The 27,896-nt window shown below is 40.3% G+C and overlaps 1 protein-coding gene across 1 annotated transcript; it reads right to left on the reverse strand.

The window, feature by feature from the left end:
- Positions 1 to 3,778: 3,778 nt before the first annotated feature.
- On the reverse strand, positions 3,779 to 27,395 carry tspan17 (tetraspanin 17). The gene is made up of 8 exons (XM_038699031.1): positions 26,792 to 27,395; positions 18,260 to 18,310; positions 16,309 to 16,455; positions 15,302 to 15,472; positions 10,911 to 11,036; positions 10,345 to 10,392; positions 8,631 to 8,747; positions 3,779 to 8,367 (listed from the first exon to the last, which is right to left on the reverse strand). The coding sequence occupies exons 1-8, from the start codon at positions 26,876 to 26,878 to the stop codon at positions 8,302 to 8,304; spliced, it is 813 nt and encodes a 270-aa protein (XP_038554959.1). The 5' UTR covers positions 26,879 to 27,395; the 3' UTR covers positions 3,779 to 8,301.
- Positions 27,396 to 27,896: the final 501 nt, after the last annotated feature.

Consider the following 27,896-nt stretch of genomic DNA (forward strand, 5'->3'; position numbering starts at 1 on the left):
AACTGCCTCAAGCCTGCGAACCATCAACATCACCAAACTGTTGCATTCTTCATTTGTGATGCTATTTCAGGCTTTTACCGCAGCTTCTTTCAGTCCGTGTTTGTTTCGGGGTGTTTCTCCCTTCAGTCTCCTCTTAAGGACGTGAAATGCATTGATGATGAATTGACTTGGCCAGTCTAAAACCTTCCACTTTTTCCCCTGATGAAGTCCTTTGTTTTGTTGGCAGTGTGCTTTGGCTCATTGTCCTGCTGCATGATGAACTTCCTCCTGATTAGTTTCAATGCATTTCTCCGTAAATTGTCAGACAAAATGTTTCTGTCCACTTCTGAATTCATTCTGCTGCTACCATAATCAGTTAGATCATCAGTAAATATTAATGAACCTGTTCCAGAAGCAGCCTTGCACGCCCAAGCCATGACATTACCTCCACCATGCTTCACAGATGAGCTTGTACGCTTCGGATCACAAGCAGTTCCTTTCGTCCTCCACACTTTGGCCTTTCCATCACTTTGGTAGATATTAATTTTGGTCCATTTTCAGTCCATAAGATTTTGTTCCAGAACTTTTGCAGCTCATCTCGGTTTTTCTTTGCAAATTTCAATCTGGCCTTCCGATTCTTCCTGCTGATGAGTGGTTTGCATCTTGTGGTGTGGCCTCTATATTTCTGCTCTGAACAGTGGATTGTGATACCTTCACTCCTGCACCATGGAGGTCGTTGGTGATGTCACTTACTGATGTTTTGGGGGGTTTCTTCACAGCTCTCACGATATTTCTGTCATCCTTGGCCGACGTCTGTTGCTCAGCACACCAGCAGTTTCTTTGTTTTTCAGGACAGTCCAAATTGCTGTGCTTGCTATGCCCAATGTTTGTCCAATGGCTCTGCTCGATTTTCCATCTTTTCTCAGCTTGACAATGCTCAGCTTGCTTTTCTCCCATAGACAGCTCTCTGGTCTTCATGTTGGTTTATCCTCTTTAACAGGAAATGCAGTCTTTATAGGTTTGGATGAAAACTTGTCATGCAGAGCTATTTAATGTTTGAACAATCACCCTAAAAGGCAACACCTGGGCAACAAAAAACATCTGTCAGTCACATGTTCCAATAGTTTTGCTCACTTGAAATATGGGTGGGTTCAAACAAAGGGTGGTATGTCCTGAGTTGTTTAACACATCTAGATGTGAATACCACTAAATGAGAGCTGAAATTCTGAACTCTTGCCTCATACTCATCTTTCTCATTCTCATCACTGAAGACAACCCAAATGTCTTCAGTAAACAACAAAAAAAGGAATTTGTATCGTTCCAATACTTTTGGAGGGGACTGTGCATCAACCTGCTCAGTCAACCGCTAAACAGATTAGATTATCAATTAAATAAAACAATGCTTTAGGTTACACCTTCAACACAGAGAGAGACCCTTTACACACATATGAGCCTCTGATTCACCAATCCACAAACTACCAGCATATGGATTCAGGCATAACTCATGACTTTGCTGGAGCTCCAACCATCTGTACAGTGAAGTACATGGAAATGTCAAAGCACCAGCGTAACATTTGGAACGACATCTACTGTATGTAGGTTAAGGTCTGGAGGTCAGATGCATTAGCATTATAAGTGCTCTCCCAACAACTTGAAGCAAAGAGTTGAAGTAAAGAGGCAGCCGTGTCTGGTGAGTCCAGGCAGATCTACAATATAATCTAGAGATGACATTTATAAACTTCACTTATAAAGGGAATGGAGTGTGTAACTGGGTAGTTGAGTGCAGTGGCAGGAGGTAGGGTGTGGACCCAAACGCAGACACCGGCAGGAGGATTCAGTTCAACAAAAATATTTATTTAAACTAAACGTAACTGCACAGGATTCCATAAAGCTCAAGGCAAAGTCTAATCCAAAGTAAATCCAAAAGAAAGGTAATCCAAGGTAAACGGGGTAATCCAAAACACTGAACAAAGAACTAGGAACAACGCAAAGCACTCAACATCAGACGACAAGGACGTGACCAAGACTGAAGACACAAGCAGGCATATATACACAGGGACTAACGAGCGGGGCGGGAGCAACACAGGTGAGGGGGATCAGGACTAGTGAGACACAGGCAGGCAGAGAGACAGCAGGGGAAAACAGACAGACACCGATATGGCCATAGGGAAACTAATAACAAGGAAGAAACAGAATAATATAAACAAGTGATCCGTAAGCAGACAGATCACAAATATAACAATAAACTACCACTAACAGGGAAAACAGACTGAACTAAGATTAAACAGAACACAGAGCAAACATGGCCAAAATATTATAGAAGTACACAGACCAGGAGTAACACAAACATGAACTAAAGCACAGAACTAAGAACTAAGCCACTGGACAACTAAAATGCAGGACTAAGACCTAAGATAAGAGACAAGACATAAATAACTAAGGACAAAGAACGAGAGAAACAGGCAAATAGAAAGACACATGAAACAATGGCCAAAACCAGAAACACACAGGGAAAAAAATAGAACTCAAACTAATAACAGTATCTAGCAGTGATGTCACTGAACTGCATCCTTAAATTAAACAATCTGGTTTTGAATGATGATGATACTGTGCGGATGTGTGGAAGCTGATTGTCAAACAGGTATAACACTAAATTTATGTCTTTTGAAGGCTGGCTAGGTTTACAAATGATCATTCGCTGCTGTTCCCTGCAGCCAGAAACTGTAACATAAAGGCCATAAGAGCACTGAAGCTTGTGTCCATTTAGTCATTTGGTTCATTGTCAAGGGAAATGGCTCCTCTTTCAGCATCCTGCTGGAGTGTTTTGTCTCCGAGATGCATGGCAAAAGAAAATGTCTCTGAAGTTGATTGATTAATTTTGCTGAGGATGTATTCTCTTTGATCTTGACATCAAGGTAGAGCTGTAATATCAGGTAAGTGAATGGGTTTGTTTAGCTTCTAGGTGCTCTCCAAACGCAACCAATGGCAAGAATATAACACACATGCTTTAGCTGTCTGCTTTGATTATTATATCTCTGTTTTTCTATCAGCAGTTTTTGCATTGCATTTCCACGGCCTTACGCGATTCAAATATGATAAGTCACAGCATAAGTGTGTCAGTGTATGAACTCAGCCACTATTTGTCTCCCTCTATTGGCTGAATCATCCATCATATTACAAATTCAAGCATCTTCTAATTACACAAACCCTTAAAAACAACATTCCAGTTTAACTACGACAATTACATTCGTTCCTTATTTCTTTCATAGTTGCTGGACCTCTTTCCTCAGAGTTCAGTGGTGGAAGTATTCAGAGTAATTATTAGTAAGTAATTCATATTGTTATTATCTTCTATTACTAGATTAATTAAGTATTCAGATTCTTAGTGAAAGTCACAGTATCACAGTATAAAATAGTCTCTAAGAAGTAAAAGTCCTTCATGTAAAATATAAAAGTACAGAACTATTATCATCAAAATGTACTTAAAGTATCAAAAGTCAAAGTACTCATTCTTACATAACATTATTGGATTATTACTATTACTTTATGTATTGCTTTGTTAATTAATGGCCAGTAACAAATCATATTTTATGTAAAATCTTTATCTGCAAAATAATCAGTAAGTTCAAATGTCAAATATAGTATATATATATAGTATGTGTAGTACAATATTTCCCTATGCAATGTAGAATAGTAGAAGCACACATTCCGTAGTGGTAAATATTAAAGTAAAACTATGTCAAAACTATAAATACAGCACCTGAGTATGCTTGAGTTAAAAAAAAAAAGAAAACACTGCTGTTTTCATAAAGCATTTAATATATGAAAGAGGCATATTTTAACACAATATACAGTGTAACAGACCATGTCCCACAGTTTTCATATACATTTCCTTACAAGGCTTCCCATCCGAGCGGACTGTTAGTAAAACTGAGAAGAAAGGTTTTTGTTGGCCAGCTGATTAAACAGATATTTATAGTGGTTTCTGTGTGGCTAAAAGATCATTAACTACTGTATTCATATTCTTCAACTGTGAGCTAATCTGTAAAAAACAACTTAAAACGCCTTTCCATTACAGTCAGCCCACGCTTGTGTCTTGATCAAATGCCATGACCTCGTATGGAAATGTCAGTACTAACAACTGTGATATTGCTGTTAATATGCACACAAAAAAGTAAATTACGCTGCTTTTCTGTGCTCTGATGTGACTGGCGTCTGCACACGATGAGGTAAGACTTGAAAAACGTCTGATGTGCTACTCATCTTTGTAAGAAATATAAACACAAATGCCTCAAGACATTAGCAGACTTTATAGCTGGCAGAGGATCACATGACAGATTATCAGAGCCACAATGACAGTCACTTTTTATTATATGCATGAAGGAAATATATTTAAAAGTTCAGTCTAATCATTCAGAAACTCACATGTAGCAAAAGAAGTTTCATATCAAGACTGGATTATCAAAACCTGGACGAAAGTGGTGATTTTAATGATATTTAGAAATCCTCCACACTGTGTACAGCTACTGAAGAGAGATTAAGATTAACTGGTAGTTTCTGATGATTAAAATGCTTTGTGATTGCATATAAAATCCCCACATAAGTCCGCACACACGCCCGGGAACAGAACAAACGGAATGATAATCTACTTTAATGCATGTTAAAACAAATTTTAAAATGTAAAAACAACATTTAAACATCTTTATTTCACATTCCCAAACTTCATCTGTCTTGTGCATTGTGCTGCATAAGGGTAACAAGAATTTCTAACAGAGCGTGGAGCACGCAGGTCCATGCTGATACAGACTTATACATTCATGGTATGCATAAGGCTCCTCCTCGGGAATGATTTAACTGCCCACAGGGAAAGCAGAGAAATTAAGAGGGTGTTTCATGATGCAAGGCCATTATGATAAAGGACAAAGCATAATTAGCATCATTTCTCCCTCCCCCTTTCCCCGACATTAAAGGAATACAAAGGCAGAATTACCCAAAAGCTGTTAAAACAAACATACTCCAGTAAGTCACCTTTGCAGAGTCTGCATATTAAAGTCCTGCCACACTGCTACGGCCGATAATCATGGAATTATTGTCCTTATTACCAAGGTGACTGTCTGATTATTGGCATATCCATCCAGACATGGCGCGGTGGCTGCGCACAGAGAGAGACACAGACAGACAGACAGAGAGACAGACAGAGAGACAGACAGACAGACAGAGAGACAGACAGACAGACAGACAGACAGACAGAGAGAGAGAGAGAGAGAGATTTTTGTTTAAGAGCTGCAGCTCTGTACTGCAGCAGAACTGACACCCATGGCCTCCATCTGCCTTCAGCCAGATCCTCAGCATCACTCAAAAGGCAGCGGGCCCTCCATTTTATCACATACAACGCAGAATCTTCTCGCATGCATAAGCAAAGAGGGTTTGTTTGTTTTGGGTTTTTTGTATGAGAGGAAGGGGTGTTTAAGACCCTGAGCAAACACTTCCAATTAAGAGCAATTTAAGAAAAAAAAACAATGAAAATACTTCAAAAGGTTTGCTGAACTAATGAATCACACATTATCTGCTTCAACCCACTTTTCAAAAGATTAAACTACATTAAGGTGTGGAGGGGAAAGAAAACACTGGTTCCATCCTGATCTTCTAGACTCGAGTGAGACCAATTGATTTACATGGAATCAAAGAGGCCCACACATGTTTAGAATAACAGGGTAAAAATATTACAAAAAGAAGAGAGGAAATCATGTCAGATATCAGGCAAACATGGCAACTGAAGGGAGGGAAAAAAACTCTCTCAGATTAACTCACTGATTACACCTAAAGCGCTGCTGTGAATAAGCTCCTCCTATAGAAACTCATTAATTTCAACTGAGAGAAGTCATTACCACTCTGTCACCCCTGTACAGATGCATTGTGCCCCACTGGATCCATCCTTGTCAAATGACTGTTGTTCTGTCTCATGTTTTCTCTATTTTACCCTCCTACAGAATGAGCACAGTGTTTAAAAATACTTCAAAATGACAGGCTCTGAAACAGGTGCAGTCAGATCAGGTAGTGTTTTGAAGAGTGCTTGCCAAAGCAACATGTGACATGTACGCACAGCAGGCGATGATAAGGGGCCGTTACTGAATGAGCTCATATATATATATATATATATATATATATATATTTTTTTTTTTTTTTTTCATATTCTACAGACAGACTCTGAAGCAGGAAAAGTTTCGGCGCAGAATATTAATGCTACTCATCTTTCAACTTCTGTGCGTTGCAATTCCAAACATGCTTTTGTGTGTACGTGTGTATGTATATGGAGCTGTGTGTGCGTGGTTGAGTAAATCCCACCCAAATCCTGCCTGTGCAGTGTATCTGAATGATACTGCTACAACCAGAAACAACTGTAGTGGTTAAATGCAGACAAAAATGTACAACATGATCAAGTGAACCCAGTCATATCAGAAACTACATTCTGTGAGGATCATGGACACGACGAAAAGCTGTGAGGGCAACCTATAATGTGATCCAAGAGGGGTTTTTCCCCCCCCATAATGAACAACACAAAGGGCAACATAATTGGAGTAGTGTAAACTTGGGAGAAATAATCAGAATATTCCCTCAGTCTGGAAAGTATAACATGGCAAATTGTTCAAATGCCATCATGTGACACTTGCTGTTAGCTTGGTTACTGTACTACATATTAATAGTCAAAGTTAAAGCAGCATTCATGTTATATTGAGGCTGTTGCTAATATCAAAAGGTAACAGCTTGTATTTACACTCTATTTAAAATCCAGTCCAAACAAAAGACACAACATTGAACTAAAAGATAAAAGTGATACTGTAACATTTTAAATTTTTGTTTGATTTCTCATTTCAGCTGGCAATTCCCAAACAAAAAGGGACAATAAATTCACATTTTGGCTATCAAGAAATGTTTTTTCTTACTCTTGGCATTTCCAACAAAATCAGAATTGTAGTGAGACAAAACCTTGGCAGTTAGCTTGTAGCCAGCTGATATTATTTGGTCTACAACATCAATAATAAGAAGCAGTTGACTGATGGTTCAGAGGTAAAACAGGTACCCACAATGAACCCAGAATCAAAATCTGTGTATATGAAAGGACAGGAAGTAAAGAGACATATGTTCTTATTTCAATTTGCAGCGAACAAAATATAAGACAAATGTGGTAACATAACATCAAGTAAAAAGGCCCCAAACCAGCAATCCCATGTGCCTGAGGGATGCTCAGAGATAAACATCAATCTCAACTATCATTTAAACCTTTTCCCTGTTTAGCATAGACCTACAATCCTAACCACACCAGGCGATTCTATAGAATATATAATACAATATCCTTCAGTAAATCAATGGATAATACAATCACCGCAGGGCGAACAGGGCAACTTTCAAGGAACTGTCAGTGTTTTTCTGCGTTAAATCTAAATTCAACAAACATGGATGGAGAAAAATAGATATGCTTTTAACCAGTGGCAGAAAGCATATATTTTCGGCCAGGCCCTGAGGTATTGTGGGGTGGGGTGCAGAAAGTCCATGTAAAGAACAGGAAGGAGACACAGAGGAAATTAATGGCACTTTTTACATTTTGAGGTGAGATCGCCTGAAATGATCTGAAGTTGCAGACTTGACCAGACAGTGTTCAGAGTATTTTCAGTGGTCATTAAAGGTCACGATGGAGAAAAAGGACACCCAGAAGAATTCATGTGTTTGTTGGCCAGCTGGCCAGCCATCCGCATCCCTGCAGCAGGAAGTGGGGATAAGCATGTTAAAAACAGCCTTGTTTGTTGGAGATGTTCAGCCCCTCACTGAGTGGACAGAGGCTCTGTGACAATGTAACAAAAAAAAAAATAAAGAAGCAGACTCTTTGTTCCATTTCCTTTGTTTTTGTTTGTCTCCTGCTTTCATCATGGCTTCCAATCTCCCAGTAGAGAGGGGTCCTTGTGCAACTGTACCCCATAAATACACTCGTCTGAAGAACAAAATCGGAAGAAAAATCTAACTTTGAACCAGGCAAGACCGTCCTCTGTATATTTGGGTTAAAATCCCAGCTGAGTGGTAGACAAAGTGATGACTGTTTGGTTTGTGTGAGATATTCTTCTTCCTCTTCAAGTGTCACTGATAAACAGGGAGGTAAACTCTTTGTGTCTGCACGTATACAAGTGTGAGAGTGCGTGTGTGCTGCTTAGCTCAGTGGCAAAGTAGACAGAACGTTCTTGGCTCTACGGTTCGTGTGCTGTGTTGCGACTGGGCTGCGCCTGAGGGGCGGGGCTCCCTCACTTCACCTGCACTCACCACCAGTCACCGTCACCAGTTGGCTTTGACAGCTTTGACATCACTCACCAGGTTTTGAGCAAGGCAGATCCCAAAAATCTGAGGAGGAAACCACACAGGACATTAGGTCAAGTATCAAAATGCAGTATATTAGTTAAAAAAAAGAGAGAGAGAGAACAGAATGCTGTATTGCAGGGGTTTGCTCTATGCTACCTGCTGTCACCACTAGATGGCAGTGATAAAACAATATCAGAACCAAGACATATTGTTAGTCTTAGGCGAACACCTAATTTCAAATGCACCAGGTCTCTTTAGGTAAATGTTTGCAATAAAATAAATAGTTTGCAGCAGGGAGTTCTTACCTGTAAAAGTGCAATGCCAACAAAGATACCAGCTACAATAATCAGGTTGTCCTGAAGCCACTTCTCAAACTGTCCCACACAGCCCTTGGTATAAATGTATTTCTGCCGGTCCAGCTCCTTTTTAAAAACAAAAACAGATTAAGTTAAAATGAATATTGAATAAATTGTTTTGAGGACATCTGAACTCTGACCTGCGACTAAAGTGAGACAAAACAAACACCACATAGCATTCTGCTCACAGACTCCTTCACCGCTGAGGAGGGCATGAGGAGTGAGTGACGGCTGAGTCACTCTTGGATTACAACGTGTCAGTGTCTGGACATCATGGAGGATATCACAGCAGTGTATTCAGTTTCTCTGGGGACCCTGTCAGGACTGAACGAATAGGCAGAAGCTGTTTCCTGTTACCGGAGAGATGGCTGTTTGTGTTGTCAGATTCAGCCGATGATGTACACTTCATCTGTGATGAAGTGATGGAAATAAAAAGGTGTAATTTAAAGCTGTAAAGGCCCTAAAATGGGAGGTAAACATGGGCGTGAACAGGACTACATACAATGCTTTCTTTGTTACTGTTCAAGATAAGTCAGCCAGGCAAACCTTTTGTTCTCCTGCAAAACCTGAAAGCTAGATTTCAACCAAAGGGAGGTAGAGGGAGCCCCTTGGCAGCCAGTAATAAGGCAGGAAACACTATGTTGTTCTGGCTGTGAACTTCCTCTGAAGCTATTTCAGCCCTCTGCCTGTCCTCCCCATGTCTACTGCTCTTCCTCTTTCCCGGTCTGCACTCTACAAACAAGGTGCACAGGAACTGACTGCACATAGTTTCAGCAAAATGTCAACGGCCAGGGCTTCAGGAGAAGAGCACACAGAGAAAATTTAATTCATATCAACTCAGCGGCAGGTCGTCACTGTATTGCAGTGAGCCTAGCAACAGCCATCTTTCTGACTGCACTGCAGTGAGTTGTAACCACCACACCCACACACAGAGGAAAAGGGAATGGACTGGCATAACCCACTGAGTCGCCAATTACAGAGTGTAGTAAGGCTGCTCTCTAGGCTATAACTGGAGCCTAATTATCCCCGTTAGAAGAACAATCTGTTATTAAGGAAAAAAGCATGCAGAGGAGCCAACGTGCTACTTAACCCTATACACTATTGCTGTGTTGCTAAATACACATTATTGTTGTGTGTGCGCGTAAAAAAAACCCCAAAAACTTTTCTACATCTTTCTCCTCAAGAATATTAAGTAAAGATGCTATAAAACCATTCAAAGTTAATTTATATCAACCACTAATCCATTTTTACTGAGTGTTTGAGACATGCTATCAAGCCCAATACAAATGAACCTGATTTCCACTCCAACCTCAACCACTGCTTAGCTCTTTTCAACAGGTTTGCTGCTTGTCAATCAACTTGTCCTCAAGAGTAATTCCACTCAGCAGCTTTGCGTCATTTTAACTAGAAAGGCTGGCACTGCCTGTCAATCATGCTCCACTAGAGCCACTGACTGAACTGTGAATGCGTTCTGTTAAACTGCTCTAACTTTAGGAGACTTTTAAATTAGCTCGATTTATTTGAAAAATATAAAGCACAATATTCATTTTTATAGAGCTAGGTCCTGAAAAGAGAATAACTGGAGAGTGATGTAAAAACAAAATATAAGGTGAAGTACATAGAGAGATCTACAGAGGTGGCAGAGACGTGTAGAAATACAAACCCCTTGAAGTCGAACATCATAACCACACTGTGTGTTGATCACATCCTCCTGTAAGAACAAAAACCAAAAATGTGATTTCCCTTCCATTGCAGCTACTGGTCACAGTGTACGAGACGTTGAATGACGAGAGAAGAAATAACTCTAACTGAAGAACTGACTGCTTTGGAGAGAGCATCTCAACGATAATCGATAATCAACAATAATCAACTCTACAAGTGCTCACAATAAATTTAAATGCTAGAAGGAATACTGCAACTATTATTTTCATTCTCAATTAAAACAGAAAATAGTGAAAAATATGAATTTATTCAGAGTGCAAGGTGATGACTTTAAATGTTTTGTCTGACCAACAGTCCATAACCAAAACATATCCAGTTTATTATCATATAGGACAAAAAAGCATCAAATCCACACATTTAAGTAGTTGAAATCAGCAAATATTCATCATTTTCAGTTGATCAACTACTCATTATAGCTCTATACTCGATCATGAATCATTTCTATGATGTACTGTATGATGTAATCATGCCCTATTAACCACGTATTATTACTGTTGAATGACTCACTGCAGGGTCTTTGACACAGCAGGAGAAGGGAACTCCGCAGCGCTCCCTACTGGGGTTCAGATCAGTGCAGTTGAAATAGATGTTCAGGTTCCAGTCGTCGGGTCCGTGAGCTCCACAGCATGACCACTGTGACAGCAACAACAACAGGCTGTTAACAAACAGATTTATTTTCTCTGATTTGGTCTTGAAACAGCTCCTTAGAGTCTGGCTCAGGTCAGCTTGGGTGGGTACCGACTACGGATAGTGAGGCACAAACAGCGGATCTAATCGCCTTTACAGTGCGTCATGACAGAGCCCAGTGTTTACACATGGGAACTTTATAATCTAAACTGTTTCATTCATATAATTGGATAATCATTTGAGGGAAATACAATCACATTAATCATGAGATTTACTCCACAATTGACTGACTCATTCTGCTCCCTGCCCAGAACTGATATAAACAACATTTCTAGAGAAGGGGGTGACTTCTCTAGAAACATGAGCTGTTATAGGTAAACAGAAGAGGAGCTGTGCATAAAAACCTTATAAAAATTAAACCACAAGAGCAATAGTGCAAACGAATAGGAGAGTTAAATGTGGACTCTTAAACATCAGATCTCTCTCTTCTAAAGGTGTACTAGTAAATGAACTAATATCAGATTATGATATTGATTTATTTGGTCTTACTGAAACCTGGCTGGGTGATGGAGAATATGTTAGCCTAAATGAATCCACCCCTCCCAGTCATATTAATACTCACATTCCTCGAGGCACAGGCAGAGGAGGTGGAGTTGCAGCTATCTTCGACTCTAGCCTATTAATCAGCTCTAAACCTAAACTAAACTATAACTCATTTGAAAGTCTTGTTCTTAGTCTTTCGCACCCAAGTTGGAAATCACTGCAACCAATTCTTTTTGTTATAGTGTACCGAGCACCTGGCCCGTATTCTGAATTCTTATCTGAATTTGCAGAGTTTTTGTCAACTTTAGTCCTTAAAAACGGACAAAGTTATTATTGTAGGGGATTTTAATATTCATGTAGATGTTGAGAATGACAGCTTCAGTACTGCGTTTATCTCTTTGTTAGATTCCATCGGCTTCTCTCAGAGTGTTCATGAACCGACTCACTGTTTTAACCACACCCTCGACCTTGTTTTGGTGTATGGTATTGAAATTGAACATTTAGTGGTGTTCCCACAGAATCCCTCTTTATCCGACCACTGTTTGATAACTTTTGAGTTTGTATTGCTGAACTACTCGCCATTGGGCAAAAATTTCTATACAAGATGTCTGTCTGATAGTGCTATAGCTAAATTTAAGGATGCGATTCCATCAGCTCTAAATACATTATCTAGTCACAAAGTAACGGAGGACTCCTATGCTAATTTCAGTCCCTCCCAAATCGATCATCTTGTTGATAGTGCTGCAGGCTCGCTGCGAATGACACTCGACTCTGTTGCCCCTCTAAAAAAGAAAATACTAAAACAAAGACGGTTAGCTCCATGGTATAATACTGAAACTCGCAAATTAAAGCAAATATCACAGAAACTTGAGAGGAATTGGCGTTCCACCAAAGTGGAAAATTCTCGTTTAATTTGGCAAGATAGTCTTAAAACTTATAGGAAGGCCCTCCGTAATGCCAGAGCAGCGTACTACTCGTCATTAATAGAGGAAAATAGGAACAACCCCAGGTTTCTTTTCAGCACTGTAGCCAGGCTGACAGAGAGTCACAGCTCTATTGAGCCAAGTATTCCCATAGCTCTCAGTAGTTACGATTTCATGAGCTTCTTTAATGATAAAATTCTAGCTATTAGAGACAAAATTCACCAAGACCTGCCCTCAATTGGCACCGACTTATCTCTTAACTCAGGAACCTTTGAAACAGCTGTAGAACCAGATACATGTTTAGACTGTTTTGCTTCCCTCAATCTTTACCAACTAACTTCAATAATTTCTTCATCTAAACCATCAACCTGCCTCTTAGACCCCATCCCGACTAGGCTGCTTAAAGATGTTTTACCCTTAGTCAGCACCTCTATATTAGATATGATCAATCTATCTTTATCAACAGGCTATGTACCACAGTACTTTAAAGTAGCTGTAATTAAACCTCTTCTGAAAAAGCCCAAACTTGATCCGGATGTTTTATCAAACTATAGACCTATATCTAACCTTCCATTTCTCTCTAAGGTTCTGGAGAAAGCAGTTGCTAAACAGCTGTGTGACTTTCTACAGAGCAATAGTTTATTTGAGGATTTTCAGTCAGGATTTAGAGCTCATCATAGCACAGAGACAGCACTGGTGAAAATTACTAATGACCTCCTTATTGCATCAGACAAAGGACTTGTCTCTGTACTGGTTTTATTAGATCTTAGTGCTGCATTTGATACCATTGACCATCAGATCCTATTGCAGAGACTGGAATATTTCATTGGCATTAAAGGAACCGCTCTAAGCTGGTTTAAGTCCTATTTATCAGATCGATTTCAGTTTGTACATGTTAACGATGAGTCCTCCATGCACGCCAAAGTTACTCATGGAGTTCCTCAAGGATCTGTCCTTGGACCAATCCTCTTCACTTTATATATGCTTCCTTTAGGCAATATTATCAGGAAACATTCCATAAGCTTTCATTGTTATGCAGATGATACTCAGTTATATCTATCGATCAAGCCAGATGAAACTCATCAGTTAGCTAAACTTCAAATGTGCCTTCAGGATGTTAAAACCTGGATGAGCTGTAATTTTCTTATGTTAAACTCAGATAAAACTGAAGTTATTGCTCTGGGGCCTAAGCACCTCCGTGACGCATTATCTAAAGATATAGTTTCCCTGGATGGCATCGCCTTGGCCTCCAGCACCACTGTGAGGAATCTTGGAGTTATCTTTGATCAGGACATGTCGTTTAAGTCCCACATTAAGCAAATTTCAAGGACCGCCTTTTTTCACCTACGTAATATTGCGAAAATCAGGAACATCCTGTCTAAAAATGATGCAGAAAAACTAGTCCATGCATTTGTTACTTCTAGGCTGGATTACTGCAATTCCTTATTATCAGGCTGCTTGAAAAAGTCCATTAAGACTCTTCAGCTGATCCAGAATGCTGCAGCACGTGTTCTGACAGGAACCAGGAAAAGAGATCACATTTCTCCTGTTTTAGCTTCTTTGCATTGGCTTCCAGTAAAATCCAGAATAGAATTTAAAATCATTCTTCTTACCTACAAAGCTCTTAATGGTCAGGCACCATCTTATCTTAAAGAGCTCATAGTACCTTACTACCCCACCAGAGCACTGCGCTCCCAGAATGCAGGGTTACTTGTGGTTCCTAGAGTCTCCAAAAGTAGACTAGGAGCCAGAGCGTTCAGCTATCAAGCTCCTCTCCTGTGGAACCAGGTTCCAGTTTGGGTTCAGGAGGCAGACACCATCTCCACATTTAAGAGTAGGCTTAAGACTTTCCTCTTTGATAAAGCTTATAGTTAGGGCTGGCTCAGGTAGTCCTGAACCATCCCTTAGTTATGCTGCTATAGGCCTAGACTGCCGGGGGATTTCCCATGATGCACTGAGCTCCTCTCTCCTCTACTTTCTCTCCCTCTGTATGCAACCTTATCCCATTATTGCATGTTACTAACACAACTTCTCCCCTTTCTGGTAGTCTTGTGCTTTCTCGTCCCTCTCCTCTCTCCTCCTATCACTTCCTGCAGGTTTTCTGGCTCTGGAGCTGTGGAGTCTGGATCTGTGGCTGCGGGTCGCCTGCTGCCCCCGTGTTCCTGCTCGACACCCTCTACTGCAACGACTATTGTTGCTAGTCTTATTGTTATTATTGTTATTATAATCATTAACATTATGATGGTTACCATTAACACTATTATAAATATCTGTACCATTTTTCATTTAGTTTATAGCAACATTACCTTCGCTGTCTGTACCTCTGTGTGTATATTGTGTAGGCTGCCTCCCTCCCCTCTCTCTCCTTACATCCCTCTCTCTCTCTCTCTCTCTCTTTCTCTCTCTCTCTCTCTTTCACTCTCTTTCTCTCTCTCTTTCTCTCTCTCTCTCTCTCTCTCACCCCAACCGGTCGAGGCAGATGGCCGCCCACCCTGAGCCATGGTTCTGCTCGAGGTTTCTGCCTCTTAAAAGGAAGTTTTTCCTTGCCTCTGTCGCCTAGTGCTTGCTCTTGGTGGGAACTGTTGGGCTTCTGTAAATATCATCATAGAGTACGGTCTAGACCTGCTCTTTTATGAAAAGCGCTGTGAGATAACTGTTGTTGTGATTTGGCGCTATATAAATAAAATTGAATTGAATTGAATTGAATTGAATTGAATTGAATTGAATTATAGGGAAGTTTGATAAAAAAAAGAAATGTTTTACTGATCTAGCCACACAAGTTATAGTCAGTAAGTGTGGACTCACATATTCCTGGGCAAAGTCAATGAGATTCTGCAGGTCGATGTCATCGCGGTAGGCCTTGACATTATTGTTGATGAAAAAGTTGAGCTGGTCTTTGATCCAGTCCTTAAAGACGAAGGCAAGGATCCCCGCAGTTAGCTCCAAGAAGAAGATCAAACCCAGGAACACAGAAAACTGGAAAGGACATGACGCAGACCAGAATAAACACACAAACAGAAAACAATGCATCTGTCACTTCAATCAGGCAATCTGGGTGTGCCCAAGAAAATCTAGTTTTGTAAAGGATCAGAACACTGATAACAGTTTTTCAGGCATTTCTTGTGAAAGAATTGACAACAGTTCTGATGTAATGTCCCTGTGCAGGTCTGATTGTTGGGCCTGTCTTGATTGCTGAGTGAGTGTGTGGCAACACAAACCGCAGTCCCAGAGGTACCGTTATATCCTCCCTTTACAGTAAATGTAGAAGGAGACGGGGCTAATGATAAATGCACAAAAGCCACATTAGCTCCTCACTCTGACGCCTGACTTTCTGCTGCTAATGGACATCGGCTGGAGTTAATAGCTACTCAGAATCGCAGCCAGCAACGAGGCAGGTTTGTCTCCGTCAGCCACATGTAGTTGTCAATACAGCTGTACCCACATACACCTTGCAAAACGGTGTCATGGCTTTGGGCTTCAGAAGAATTCTGAGCTTTTTTTGCAGATCAAAAGTTAAAAGTAAAAAGTGCTGATGTAGAAAAAAATATTACTTGACACAGAGAAAATGTTTCAGTGGCTTATGAGGCAAAGATCAGCATTTCTGATCAAGGGCTTCTGATGAAACAGGACTTGGTTTAGTGATGAGATAACACATATTTGTGCTATGCAAGCATCCACAGCATTTGGTTCGGGTGAGTCAAAGTGACACCTGCTCCACTGACAGCCTCAGCTCTGGTGTGAACTGCAGCCCTTAAGGGGTGTGAAGTGCTCAAAATGGTGTCTGTGCTCGGAAAGCCCGGGGGCTGGCTTACAAACTTAAGCAGAAAGGTGTTCTCTCTGAGTGCTCCGATACAGCCAGCAAAGCCCAGGACGAACATGACCCCTCCGACGACAATAAAGAGCCACACAGGGTCGAAGCCGCCAAGGTCCGTGATGGATGACAGATTGGACAGCACGCCCTTAGGGGAAGGAAGACAGAAAAGAGAGTGGTTAAAATTCTGACTATAATACTTCCAAAATCAATCCTTCCCTTCTCTGCAGGGTCTCGCTCTACAAAAACACACAGAACCTCAAGAGGAGCTTGTGATGTCAAAGAGAAATTGTGAGAATTTCACTAATGACACAGCCAAGAGGCCAGTTAGGGCTGCCCTGTTCAGAGAGACAGAGAAATCTATTAAAAGGCAACGATGTTATTTGATTAGAATAGTATCTACCAAATATGTTGCTTTCCAAATAAAACAGCAAACCCCCAGAGGGGATCTTTATCAGATCTATGTTCAGCCCATAAAGCGATTAACTTTTATCAGAAGAGGCACAGTTCAGAGGCTTCAGCAAACATTCACTAACAGACATCTGTCCTTCCTCTCTGCACATCCTGCCCTCATAGCCCGGAGGCCACAGTGTGTCCACCACGTTTTCCAGTCAGCCTCTGGTTTGTATCATGCCTTGCACGGACACATTTCTCAAACGTGACGCCAAAGAGGGTGCCCCCTGGAAGATGAGCTAATGTCACCGGGTCGCATCATCACAAGGAAGGCGCAGTTTGTGAGCACATACGCTTGTTCAAATATAATGTGTGTTCTGGTTCACGCATGATCTCTCCCTCTACATCTCGGTCTATATTTCTCACTCATCTTGAAAGGGATCCCTGCCAATGTTATGTGGGCACCGGATCTCAGTTCTGGCATCCTGTTTGCTCGTCACATACAGCACACATGTCAAACACTTGCAGCTAAAGCCCGAGAAGCTGAAATCCCTTACTGCTTAAGTTAAGCTCCCACTGCACTAAGCTAAGGGACAACTACAGGACAGAGGCATAACTGCATTCTTGTGTTCATATGGCACTGGTGCAGAATAAAGTGCCTTCATTTGAATTTAAACATGAGGCCCAGAAACAATGTAGTCTGGCTGAACGCAGCAGGCTAGAAACTAATCATCTTAGTCACTGAGACCCAAACTCCCCGTTATTCCTTTCCAATACCCACTATTCATCATTTGGCCTAATCCCTTTAAATTATTCACGCTGTTCCACCAAGGTACTCCGGTGCAGGCCTATTTCACAGAGTTCATGACCAGACGTTACTAATCAGTACATTGCTTCAGCGCTGGTGCAGCATTTACTGAACCGACTGGTACAATTTCTATATAATTAATGAACAAATTGACTACTAACTGGATCGGGAGGTGTTTGAAATGTGGCCATGTTTCACTGCACATTAGAGGTTAATGGCAGCACCTGACCTTTGTAGTTAGTGTACTGTGGACAATAAACAGTAACCAGATTCTACGTATTTGAGCCATTCATTTTCTGACAAGGCAAAGACATTAAATTCCTGGTGGCTATGAGTCAAATGAGTTTGTAATTTTGGCCTTATGGCTCCTGAATTTGTTGCTGTGCCTATTTCTAGCTTGTTAAACTCTGCAAATATTGGAAAAAAAAATTATTGGGCCAACAAAACTTAAACAGTCACACATCACACTTAAGCTGCAGCAACATAATTCTTTTCCATAGACGTCTATGAAATGTTTACCAGGACCAGTATTGGGTAATATGCCTTTAAGTGCTACAAAGCGTTACAGAAATGGCGCCATTATTTTCCACACCACTTCTCTTAAAAGCCCTGTTTTCATCTAAACTCTCTCCTGTAAATTGTTCTTTCAGCTTACTCCCACTGGAATATGCAAAAGAATTTTAGCTATGCTGTTGAGGCAACGGTGTTGTACTTCAGAAGTGTGTGTTTGCGTGCATGTGTTTACACTTACCTTCTCCGCCCATGCCCACAGGCCAATGCCCAAGAATGCTGCTCCTAGTAACTGCAAAACAAAGCACAAAGAAGAGGCTTCACTGTCAGACTGAAAGCAGTGAAAACAAGGGAAAAAATTGGTATTTGAAGACAGATAAAAATACTTTCTCAGTAACAAATTAACAGAAGTTTAACACTCGAAAACTTATTTTATCGGGACTGAGTGACTGTGATTTATCACATTTGATTTACAGTGGCGTCACTCCAGCAACATATGAAAATAACCCAACACATTTTTATAATGTCAAAATGTTTGATCCATAGTAATTTATGACATCACCTTTCTCCAACACAGCCTTACCCACATCAAAACACAAATACATAAATCTCTCAGTGAAAATATATATTTTCATGTATGATCGTCTAAAACGGGAAGATGAGTTCACAAAGAATCCAATCATTTATAGAAAGAGGTTTTTCAAAAATCCTGAGAAGATGTCGTGCCATTATCTGGCATTTTAAGATAATCGGCACTGGCCGATCCCTGCACTTATGAGGCCGACATTGAAAAAATGTCAGCAGGAACGTCTGCAGGCACCTTTTTTAGTGTTGCTGTTGTGGAACAATGTTAGTTTCGAGCCCTAATTTTCCCTCAGTCACCATCGTGTTTTCTAAATGTTAACACATTTCTCCCATCCTAAATGACAGCTAACCTAATCTAAAACCATTACTGGCTATACTGTAGAGAATAATACAGCTGAATGACCTCACTTCTGACAAAATGTGCAATACCAGTCACTTTCTAAAATGTGCAGCATAACCCAATTTATTTTTGTATTTCATTAATAATCAAAAATCTAAAACACACATTACTGGCAAAGATAACCATGTACATTAGACTGTACTCTGCATGCAATAATGGAATTATACATGAGTTTTCTTTGTTTTGATATTGGCACAGCTCTCTAAATATCGGTATCAGTCACTGAAAAACCCATTTCTGTCAAACACTACTTCTAACTTGCTGTGGAGAGAGTGAATCATTACATCTGCACGCAGGTTACTGCGGGTTAAGAGTAACTGCATTGGTCTTCTTAAGGAGGTCGGAGGATCGGATATCCTGAGAGTTAAGGAAAATCCCTCCCCGTTAGCCTCCTGTCCCAGTGAAGCATGAATGTGGGGCTCACAGTTTAAAACAGGCCAAAAAAAAGAGACATTAAAAAAGCACTGGGTGACTGAGAGGCGACAGTACTGGAACTGGATCACTCTATGTAAAAACAATTTAACAAAACAGTAAGACTTTAGGATTCAGACTGCAAATCAGACTACATTTCAGAAGAAAAAAAAGCATCCATTCCTGGGTAGTGTGGTGTTACTCATATAATGTTATTGTCTAATCAACTGCTTAGCTGCACCAAAATGCCATTCGTAAGAGATTTGGGATGATAATGAATTTAACTGAGGCACACTATAACGGCAGAGCATGGAATATAATAGCTCCATTGAAATTGTGATAAATCGTATTGTTGGGAAGCTGATTAAATCGGGGAAAGAAGGTAAACTGATGGCAATCCGTCAGCACACATAGCAAGACCAACAATGTGACGGTATGCCAAACAACAACAGTAACCGTGAGGGGTTGCCCTGGCAGTTGCATAAGCAGTGGTAGCAAAGGGTGTGGCGGCTTCAGCTGGAAAGTGACACACAGGTAGAGTCGAGGTAAGCAGGTGTAGGTCAGGTAGAAGAGATTAGACTGACAGAGTGGGAGTATTAAACCATTCACCCTTTGACTTTAAATAATCCACATAGATTAAAAAGAGAGCACAAAACATCACAGAGTAAACAACTCTCCCATTGCAGCATGGAAACTACGTTGACACAGCTGCATCTAAAGTATAATGTTACAGACTGGTTCCCTAGATCCTTGTGTATAAATACCAACTGTGAACACTTAATCACAGTTAATTATAGATTCACATTCAATAACTACCGGTTTTGTCATTTTATACCAAAGAAAGACTTTTGTCTAAATGTTGCCAGTATTCTTTGATGTTTCACTGTGAAAATTTAAACTGGGATAGTATTTAAGTAGTGCTTTGAAGATAAGCTTCAGATAGGAATCTACTATGTACATTAAGGACAACAGTTAATTCAAAATGTAAATAACAACTAATTTAATTTGGCCATGACAGGGACTCATTAGTATTCTGGTATGGCTCTTTGTGTAAGCCAACTTTATAATTACAAAGATTTCTCCATATTTGGATTTGAAAAAGGAAGGGGGAAAATTTTCTGCATGTTAATCTTTGTGGTAGTGTTTCTGTATTTGTGCTGCTCCTCAGTGAACACACTGCCTTGTTCTCCAAGAGCTAAACTCAAAAAACTCAAAAAAACCCACATAATAGTATTCTGCAAAATAATTTTCACAACATCACATGACAAACTGGCCTCCTGCTCTATGTTAATGTGCAATGTCCATATTTACTGTATGAAAACCTTCTCCGACGGCGAGACCTGTCAGTATAGTATAATACTATATACTAATATACAGTACACAGTACAAGCTATAGTTGTATGTGGTAGCAGTTAAGGTGGCAGGCAGCACACGCAATAGTTTATATTCAAATGAAAAATAAATTATGTCTGGATGTCATTGACTCAAGTGTTGCCAATCCTTGTGGGACAACACAACACCTGTATGTTTTATAAAATCAGGGTGTGGCTTTTTGGCTGCACTTCCTGATACTTCTTCCTTTCCAACTCACAGCTTGTAAACTTTCACGGAACGCAGGCCATGAAGGAGTGTTCTAGAGAGAACCAGAAGGCTAAACTGAACCTGCGTCTTCTTTCTAATCGAGACAATCCAGCTGCACAGGACCCAAAAATTAATGTTGCAGGAAAGCACCCCTTGGAGTTGAAATTGTCCGCATGGTGACCTCAAAACAAAGTGGTTAGATTTTTGAAAACTTCAGGAGAATTATGTGCCTTTATCATTTTGGATTTGATGTGCTATCTGCAGAAGTCCCACTGAGGATGCTACACTAATGCGGTTTATTGCAGCTTAAAATAGGAAAAAAACATATGAAAAGTTAGGTTTTACCGAGATTTTGTTTTGTATTTACTGAAGGTAGACATTTTGCTAGTAACGGCCGGCCCACTGACACAACAGCTCATGTTCTTTCTGTCTTATTCCCATAGCTCTGTCCTAAACAGGAAACTAAGAAGAGTTGATGACACTTTGGATAATATCTGGCACACATGAAACCGTGTATTTTCTAAACTATCTATGCAACACTTGATGATGATGAAGAATAGCTTGTATTTGAATGGGAACATCACCAGAATTCAGTGGTGCCTTCAAGTGCTTCAATTATATTGTGGAACATATAGAAATGCAACATTTAGGGGACAAAGAGCACAGAATCCATAATGTTGTAATGTGTCATACTGTTTGTTTTGCAGTTTTCCATGTAAAGTATAGGCACTTAAAATAAATTACAACTACTCTGGCTACTTGCTCAAATCATCAATTACAGGATGCCCGGGGGGTTTCAGTATCCCACTCTCTCTTTCCATCTCACCCTGTGTCTTCTCTACTGGGAACTATCCAATAAAAGCCAAAAGAAAAGAACTGCCTCTTCACTCTGGTGCTTCTAATATAAAACACCAGCCACACACCAGAAAAGCAAATCTGTTATATGGCCCATTTTGTTATTATTTCCGGTCAAGTGTACTTCAATGCACGTCAGGTTGTATTTCTCCATGCCACAGCTTGCGGTGACCCCGAAGGCAGCATTAAGTGAGACAGCTACGCCTGGTACCCTGTCATTTCAGCTTACCATTTCTTTCACCATTTCTCAGTCTCTTTCTCAGTCAGTAAATAGTTTCACCTTCAACTTTATTTATAAAACACACAATAACTGAGCTCCCTTTTCAGAGAGGTCAGAAGCCTGGGCAAAACAAATCACAACCATTGCAGTGGTGGCGGCGCAGTGGATAAGATGCATGGCTTTGGTGTGAAAGCTGGGTTCAAGACCTGGGTTCAACTCCCCACTGTGACACCTCCACCAGCGTACCCTGAGCAAGACACTTAACCCCTAGTTGCTCCAGAGGCGTGCAACCTCTGACATATATAGCAATTGTGAGTCGCTTTGGATAAAAGCATCAGCTAAAGCTAAGTAAAATGTATTAAGTTTAAGCAAAAAAATCCAAGTTCAACTTCATTGTTTTTTGATCATTATGCTGCTTCAACATATCCCTAAAATGTATTGTGAAGAGTTTGTTCCTGTATTCGCATATTCTGTACCCGTATTATGTGCCCATTTAAAGGCTTATTTGGAAACCATACTTCTCTCATGGGACAATAAGGTTTGTATTGAAGTGAATTTGACTTGAATGAGTACATTGAAAGTGAACTGAACCTGCCTTTGTACAGTTCTTGTGTTATTTCCTTTTATCCAACTTTTCCCACAGTGTAATGTAGGCAGCCAGACTCAAATTTAGGTCAGTCAGTGGCATTGAAAAACACCTGTGTGCTAAACTCTGTCAATGCTGACCTGAGGCAAAAATGCTCTCCAGATAAGTATTGCGTTTTACTGAGCAGTAGATAAAAAGTAAACTAGGGCTGTAACCCTTATTATTATTGTTGATTAATCTGTCAATTACTTTCTCGATTAATTGATTCAGAAAATTGTGAAAAATGCCTATTAGTGTTGATGTACTCAAATGTCTGGTTTGTCCACAACCCAAAGACTTTCAGTTTACATCATAGAGGAGAAGAAAGAAACCAGAAAATATTTACATTTAAAAAGCTGGAATCAGGGAATTTTATTAAAAAAGGGGACTCAAAGTAATCAATTATCAGAATAGTTAGCGATTAATTTAATGATTGACAACTAATTGATTATTCGATTAATTGTTGCAGCTCTTAAGCAAACTAAAAAAATTAAACATAGCCTATTTCTACATTAGATCTGTTTGTATCTCTCAACAATTAAGCAGTAAAACCAAGCACAGCACTGTGTCTTTGTGTGTTCTTGCTTGGTTTATCCTTCATTGCTTCTGTTTGTTTGGAGACAAGCTGTTTTAAAAGCCCCTCAGGATTTGTTTCTTTAAATCTCACCTGCTCTCGTAAGTCATTTGTTTCCCTTTCTTCTGTGTATATATATATATATTTTTTTTTTATCATTTTATCTAATCCCTGTGCTTTTATCACTGAGCAAACAAACAAAGCCTGGAACTAGATGTCCCTGTTATCAGCCTCATTATTCAAATCAGCCTGTTCTGGTTATTTCTCTGTCAAGCGCTGCTGTAAATTGTGTGTGTCCCAGAGCGAGGGGTTCCTGTCCTTGTGGACAGACAGATTATAGTTTGAGAAGATGCCTCCCAAAGCCAGCTGATCCCATTAACCTCAACTAACTAGCAGACAAACCAAGATCCACGCTCCCTGGACACACACACACACACGGTATAGACTTACTGAAGTGCAACTGCCTTTCTGTGACTCCCTAAAAAGCTGACTTTCTAGATGATGTGATATCAGCGCTGCCAACCGGGTGAATAAAATATGACGCTCGTCTGATTCCGCAGCAGGGAAACTCTTACATTCACACTTCTCTACAGTTGATGGAGCAAAATCAATGTATCAATTTGGCTGATTAATTACAACAGCATGAAACTAAAACCAGTTTCAGGGCCACAGTGATGCTAACTGGAATGGATCACTGGAGGCTGAGGCTATAATCGATAGAAGGTTAGGTCCTGTGTTTAATGCTATTATCTTGTATCCAGATATTGTGCAGAGCCAACTGAGACAGACTGCAGTTGACTCAGAGTATCAGAACGGAAATCAGAATGAATCAGAAACAAAAAAAATACCCTTTAAGTGGACTTTACCTCACTGTTCACATTTGAGTTTATCTGCAAATAACACTAAAAAGAAAAACATACGTATTTGTCCTCAAAGACTGGAAAACAGCTGTTATTTGGTGTCTTGTCTTGGATAGAGACATATGTGCTATACACAGGGGTGCAACTAAGAGTTTTTATTATCATGATCGATTAAACTGCCAATTAATTTCACAATTAGTCACTTAAACATTTTGTCAAAAAATTGCAGTAAAACTTCCCATTTTGACTTTCTTCTTTCATCTGATCAACAATCCATAATCCGCAGATAGTCAGATAACTAACCCTAGCGATACAGCTGCAAAGGAATAAGATTTTAATGGTACGATAATCATCTCAGAAAATATCACAGTTATACACAATTATTATCATTGTAGTCATAACGACCCTTAAAGGAATGAAAACAGAAGTGTTATATTTGGTTGAGCAAATGCTTTATTATTATTATTTCACAAAATAGTGTGTCCTGACAGACACAAAACTTGAAATATATATATTTAATAAATACCGCAGAATTCAATACCATAGATAAGCAAATATACAAGGTATGATAAGCGTCAATTTTTAACCACAGTATACCGCTGCAACCCTGATCACCTTCAAATGCGTCTTGCTGCTTTCACACTTGGTTCTTTACAGTTGTCCACCTGTGATGTGATCAGCCAATGTGCATTTTAGTGCCAAATGTGAACAGACACTTGAAGCTGGCTAATAACATACTGCCTGCATCCAACCAACTCAGCAACTTGGTTACAGCTTAACAAGCTCTTAATTACAGCATGCAGAGCCTCCGAACATTTCAGCAGCTCAGGCAGAAAATGTGATTAATTAAGTGGATGTGTCTATTGTAAGGACGAGAGAAGGCACTGGGTGAGAATGTCTGGCTGTCAGCAGAGAGCTCGGGACGCTGGAAGAATTCACCCAGAGGAGAAGCACTAGGTTTTATTGCTCTATTTTCTTCACAATATTTAGGGTCTTACAAGCATTCTGTCTCAATTCAAGCAGCATTTTCAAGTCTGACAAGATCACTCTAGGAAAGACAAATGGGCTGATTTGTGGAGAGTAAACCCCATCTCTCTCTATTTCGGCAATGCACCGGCTTGTCTGTCAAATCCAGTTCCACGGCACACAGACAAGAGGAGAACATCTTCTTGTGATTATTAACGGAAACAGCCAGCGAGCTGGAACTTGTTCCACAGTTTTACAAAGAGCTCAGACACAGGACTTGCTTGGCCTGAGTGTCAAACAGTCTGAAAGAGCACAATATGAGTCAGACAACGCTATAGCCCTATGACTCAATATTTCCTGGTTGATTGCTCAGTCTGATTGAATTACAGAGCACTTTTCATTTGTGAGGCCAACTGTAAAATGTATTTGTGCATTGTAGTTTGAAAATTTTAAATATATATGTGTGGCATGTTTGGAAGAAATTCATGTCACCTCAGTTTCACAACAAAAAACATACCATGATATATAGTGTAACCACGTGTTGAAAAGGAGTGGTGAGGACTGAGGTGAAAGGTGGTGAAGATGAAAGGAGGAGGAAGAGGGAGAGAGCCAGTCGCATGTGGATCCCATGTGCCTGATGAGTCCAGAACAGACTCAAACAAGCATACCAGGGGAAAAAACACAGAATCATACTCAGCCCTCTTTGTGCATTTGTGGGTGTGTGAGGGAGGCAAACAATGCTGTCCCACAGTGCCCGAGCATTATAGTGGCGGAAGGAGTGAAAGGGGGTGCTTGAAAAGAGGAGGGCTGGGTGGTATTCAGGCCAGTGTGGCCCTTCTCTTCCAACAGTGTGTGGGAAGACCCTCTGGGGCACATAGACACGCCATTCCTTCACCCACAAACATTATATTACACCAGCCCTACAGAGGCAAAGCAGACGGGTGAGGAGGGAGGGGTGAAGCAGACTGAACAGAGGAACTTTTCAGACTGAGGAGGGACAAAGATGGAGGGGGGTGTTGTAAAGGAGACGTAGGCTCACTTGTCACTGACCTAAACAATACAGATGAGACAGCCATTTCTCAAACTCAAACACAATGGTACCAATCCTCACTGCCAAGTCAGAGCAGAAAGAGAAACTAACATCAGCTCAGCTTTTATCTATGGTTAGTTTCTGCCTCCACCAACAAACCATCATGAGAGCTTCCTTGACTCTTCTAAAAACTTAAATTAGACAACGAAGTATTTAAAATGACTGGTAATAACGTTACTTGTGCCACGCCCACAACAGTTCATTTCACCAGTATTATGAAAGGGAAAAAATATAAATGAACATGACTAGAATGTGACTTCCTCTAGGACAATCACGTTAACAAGCTAATCTGTTGTGCAAGTTACCACACACAAACAACAACAACAACAATCATCAAACCAGAAAAAAACAGAAAAAACATATGGCAGGAGAAAGACTAATTTAATAGTTTTTATAGTTAGCTGAACTACCTTAAATGATCATATTATTGAGACCTCAGGGATCACTTAAGTTAAGAGTCAGTCTAAGTTCCAGTCGCCAACACCATCTGTGCTAACATTGAGCTAACTTTACCAGACTATTTCATGAGACTTTAAGTTAGCAACATTAGGGTTATTGTTCTTAGGATACCGACTAACAAACGGCACAAAGACTGTATTTACTTACCCAGAATAAAATGTTGAATCCAAATAAGAAGTATTTCACGCAGCAGCTGACTTCTGCCCCTTTAATATGATGGTGTTTTCTACTCATTCTTCCAAGGAAAGTGGTGGCTAACTGGCAAGCTAACTACTATCGTTACGGTTGGTAACGTTACTTCAAACGCTTAACCAATGATGCAGTTCTTGAACTACTGAAGCCAAGGTTAGCTGCTCCATCAGCTGCACAACACCGAGTTTACTCGCCGGACAGCATTATGTAAATCAAACATAACGTTGTCCGACTATTCTAATGATCTTTTCTAGCCAGGATCTTTTCTAGCCAGGCCAGCTAGCTCGCAACTTCTATGGTTAGCATTAGCAGCTAACAACAACAAATCCAGCGACACTTAAGGCACAGACGTTCATCTGCAGTTTAGTCGATATTCAAGTTGCCTGGCGATAATTTCGTAGCACACGCCTGGAGACAGAGATAAAGCCGACAGGCTTTCAGCTACCTAAACGTCTCCTCGGTTATCTCTGTTGCCGCATCGTCGCTTGAAATCTTCATCCTTGTTGTTTTGTGCTGTAAAACAAACCCTGCTGTCAAACGATGAAAGCGCTACGGTGGCTTTCACCCTTTTCACCTCAAGAGCGGCCTCTTGTGTCTCAATGAAGGTTTTCATTTTGCAGTTCTGTAACATTATGGTTATAACCATAATGCATAATGTTACAGCCCTAAATTGAGCACAAAGAGACTGCTAGAGCGCTATAACGTTACGTGGTATTTCAGGTTAATAGATGCAATAGGTGCAGCAGGGATTGCCAAGTTGTTTCATCAAATTCATGCAAAACTGAGGGAAAAGGATGAACAGTATTTTATTCACATGTTTCACAGACCACATTGTTGTTAATCTTCCCATCCAAAACAACAACAACTAATTAAGCCTACTTCTCATCTTATGGTGCAATTTATTGTTGGCAACACAAATCTGTAAAATAAAATAAAACGAGAAGAGCTGTGGAAGGGAAATTGCTCAGCTTGTGTATATATAGGCTCCCAAACCTCCTGTAAAGCTGCAACATATTTGCAGTTTCTTGCATGCCTTTCACTCTTGAGTTGAATAATACCT

Source organism: Micropterus salmoides, unplaced genomic scaffold (genome assembly GCF_014851395.1).
Source record: "Micropterus salmoides isolate LMB-PRFRI ecotype aquatic unplaced genomic scaffold, ASM1485139v1 Ms_hic_scaffold_5, whole genome shotgun sequence".
Taxonomy (NCBI): Eukaryota; Metazoa; Chordata; class Actinopteri; order Centrarchiformes; family Centrarchidae; genus Micropterus; species Micropterus salmoides.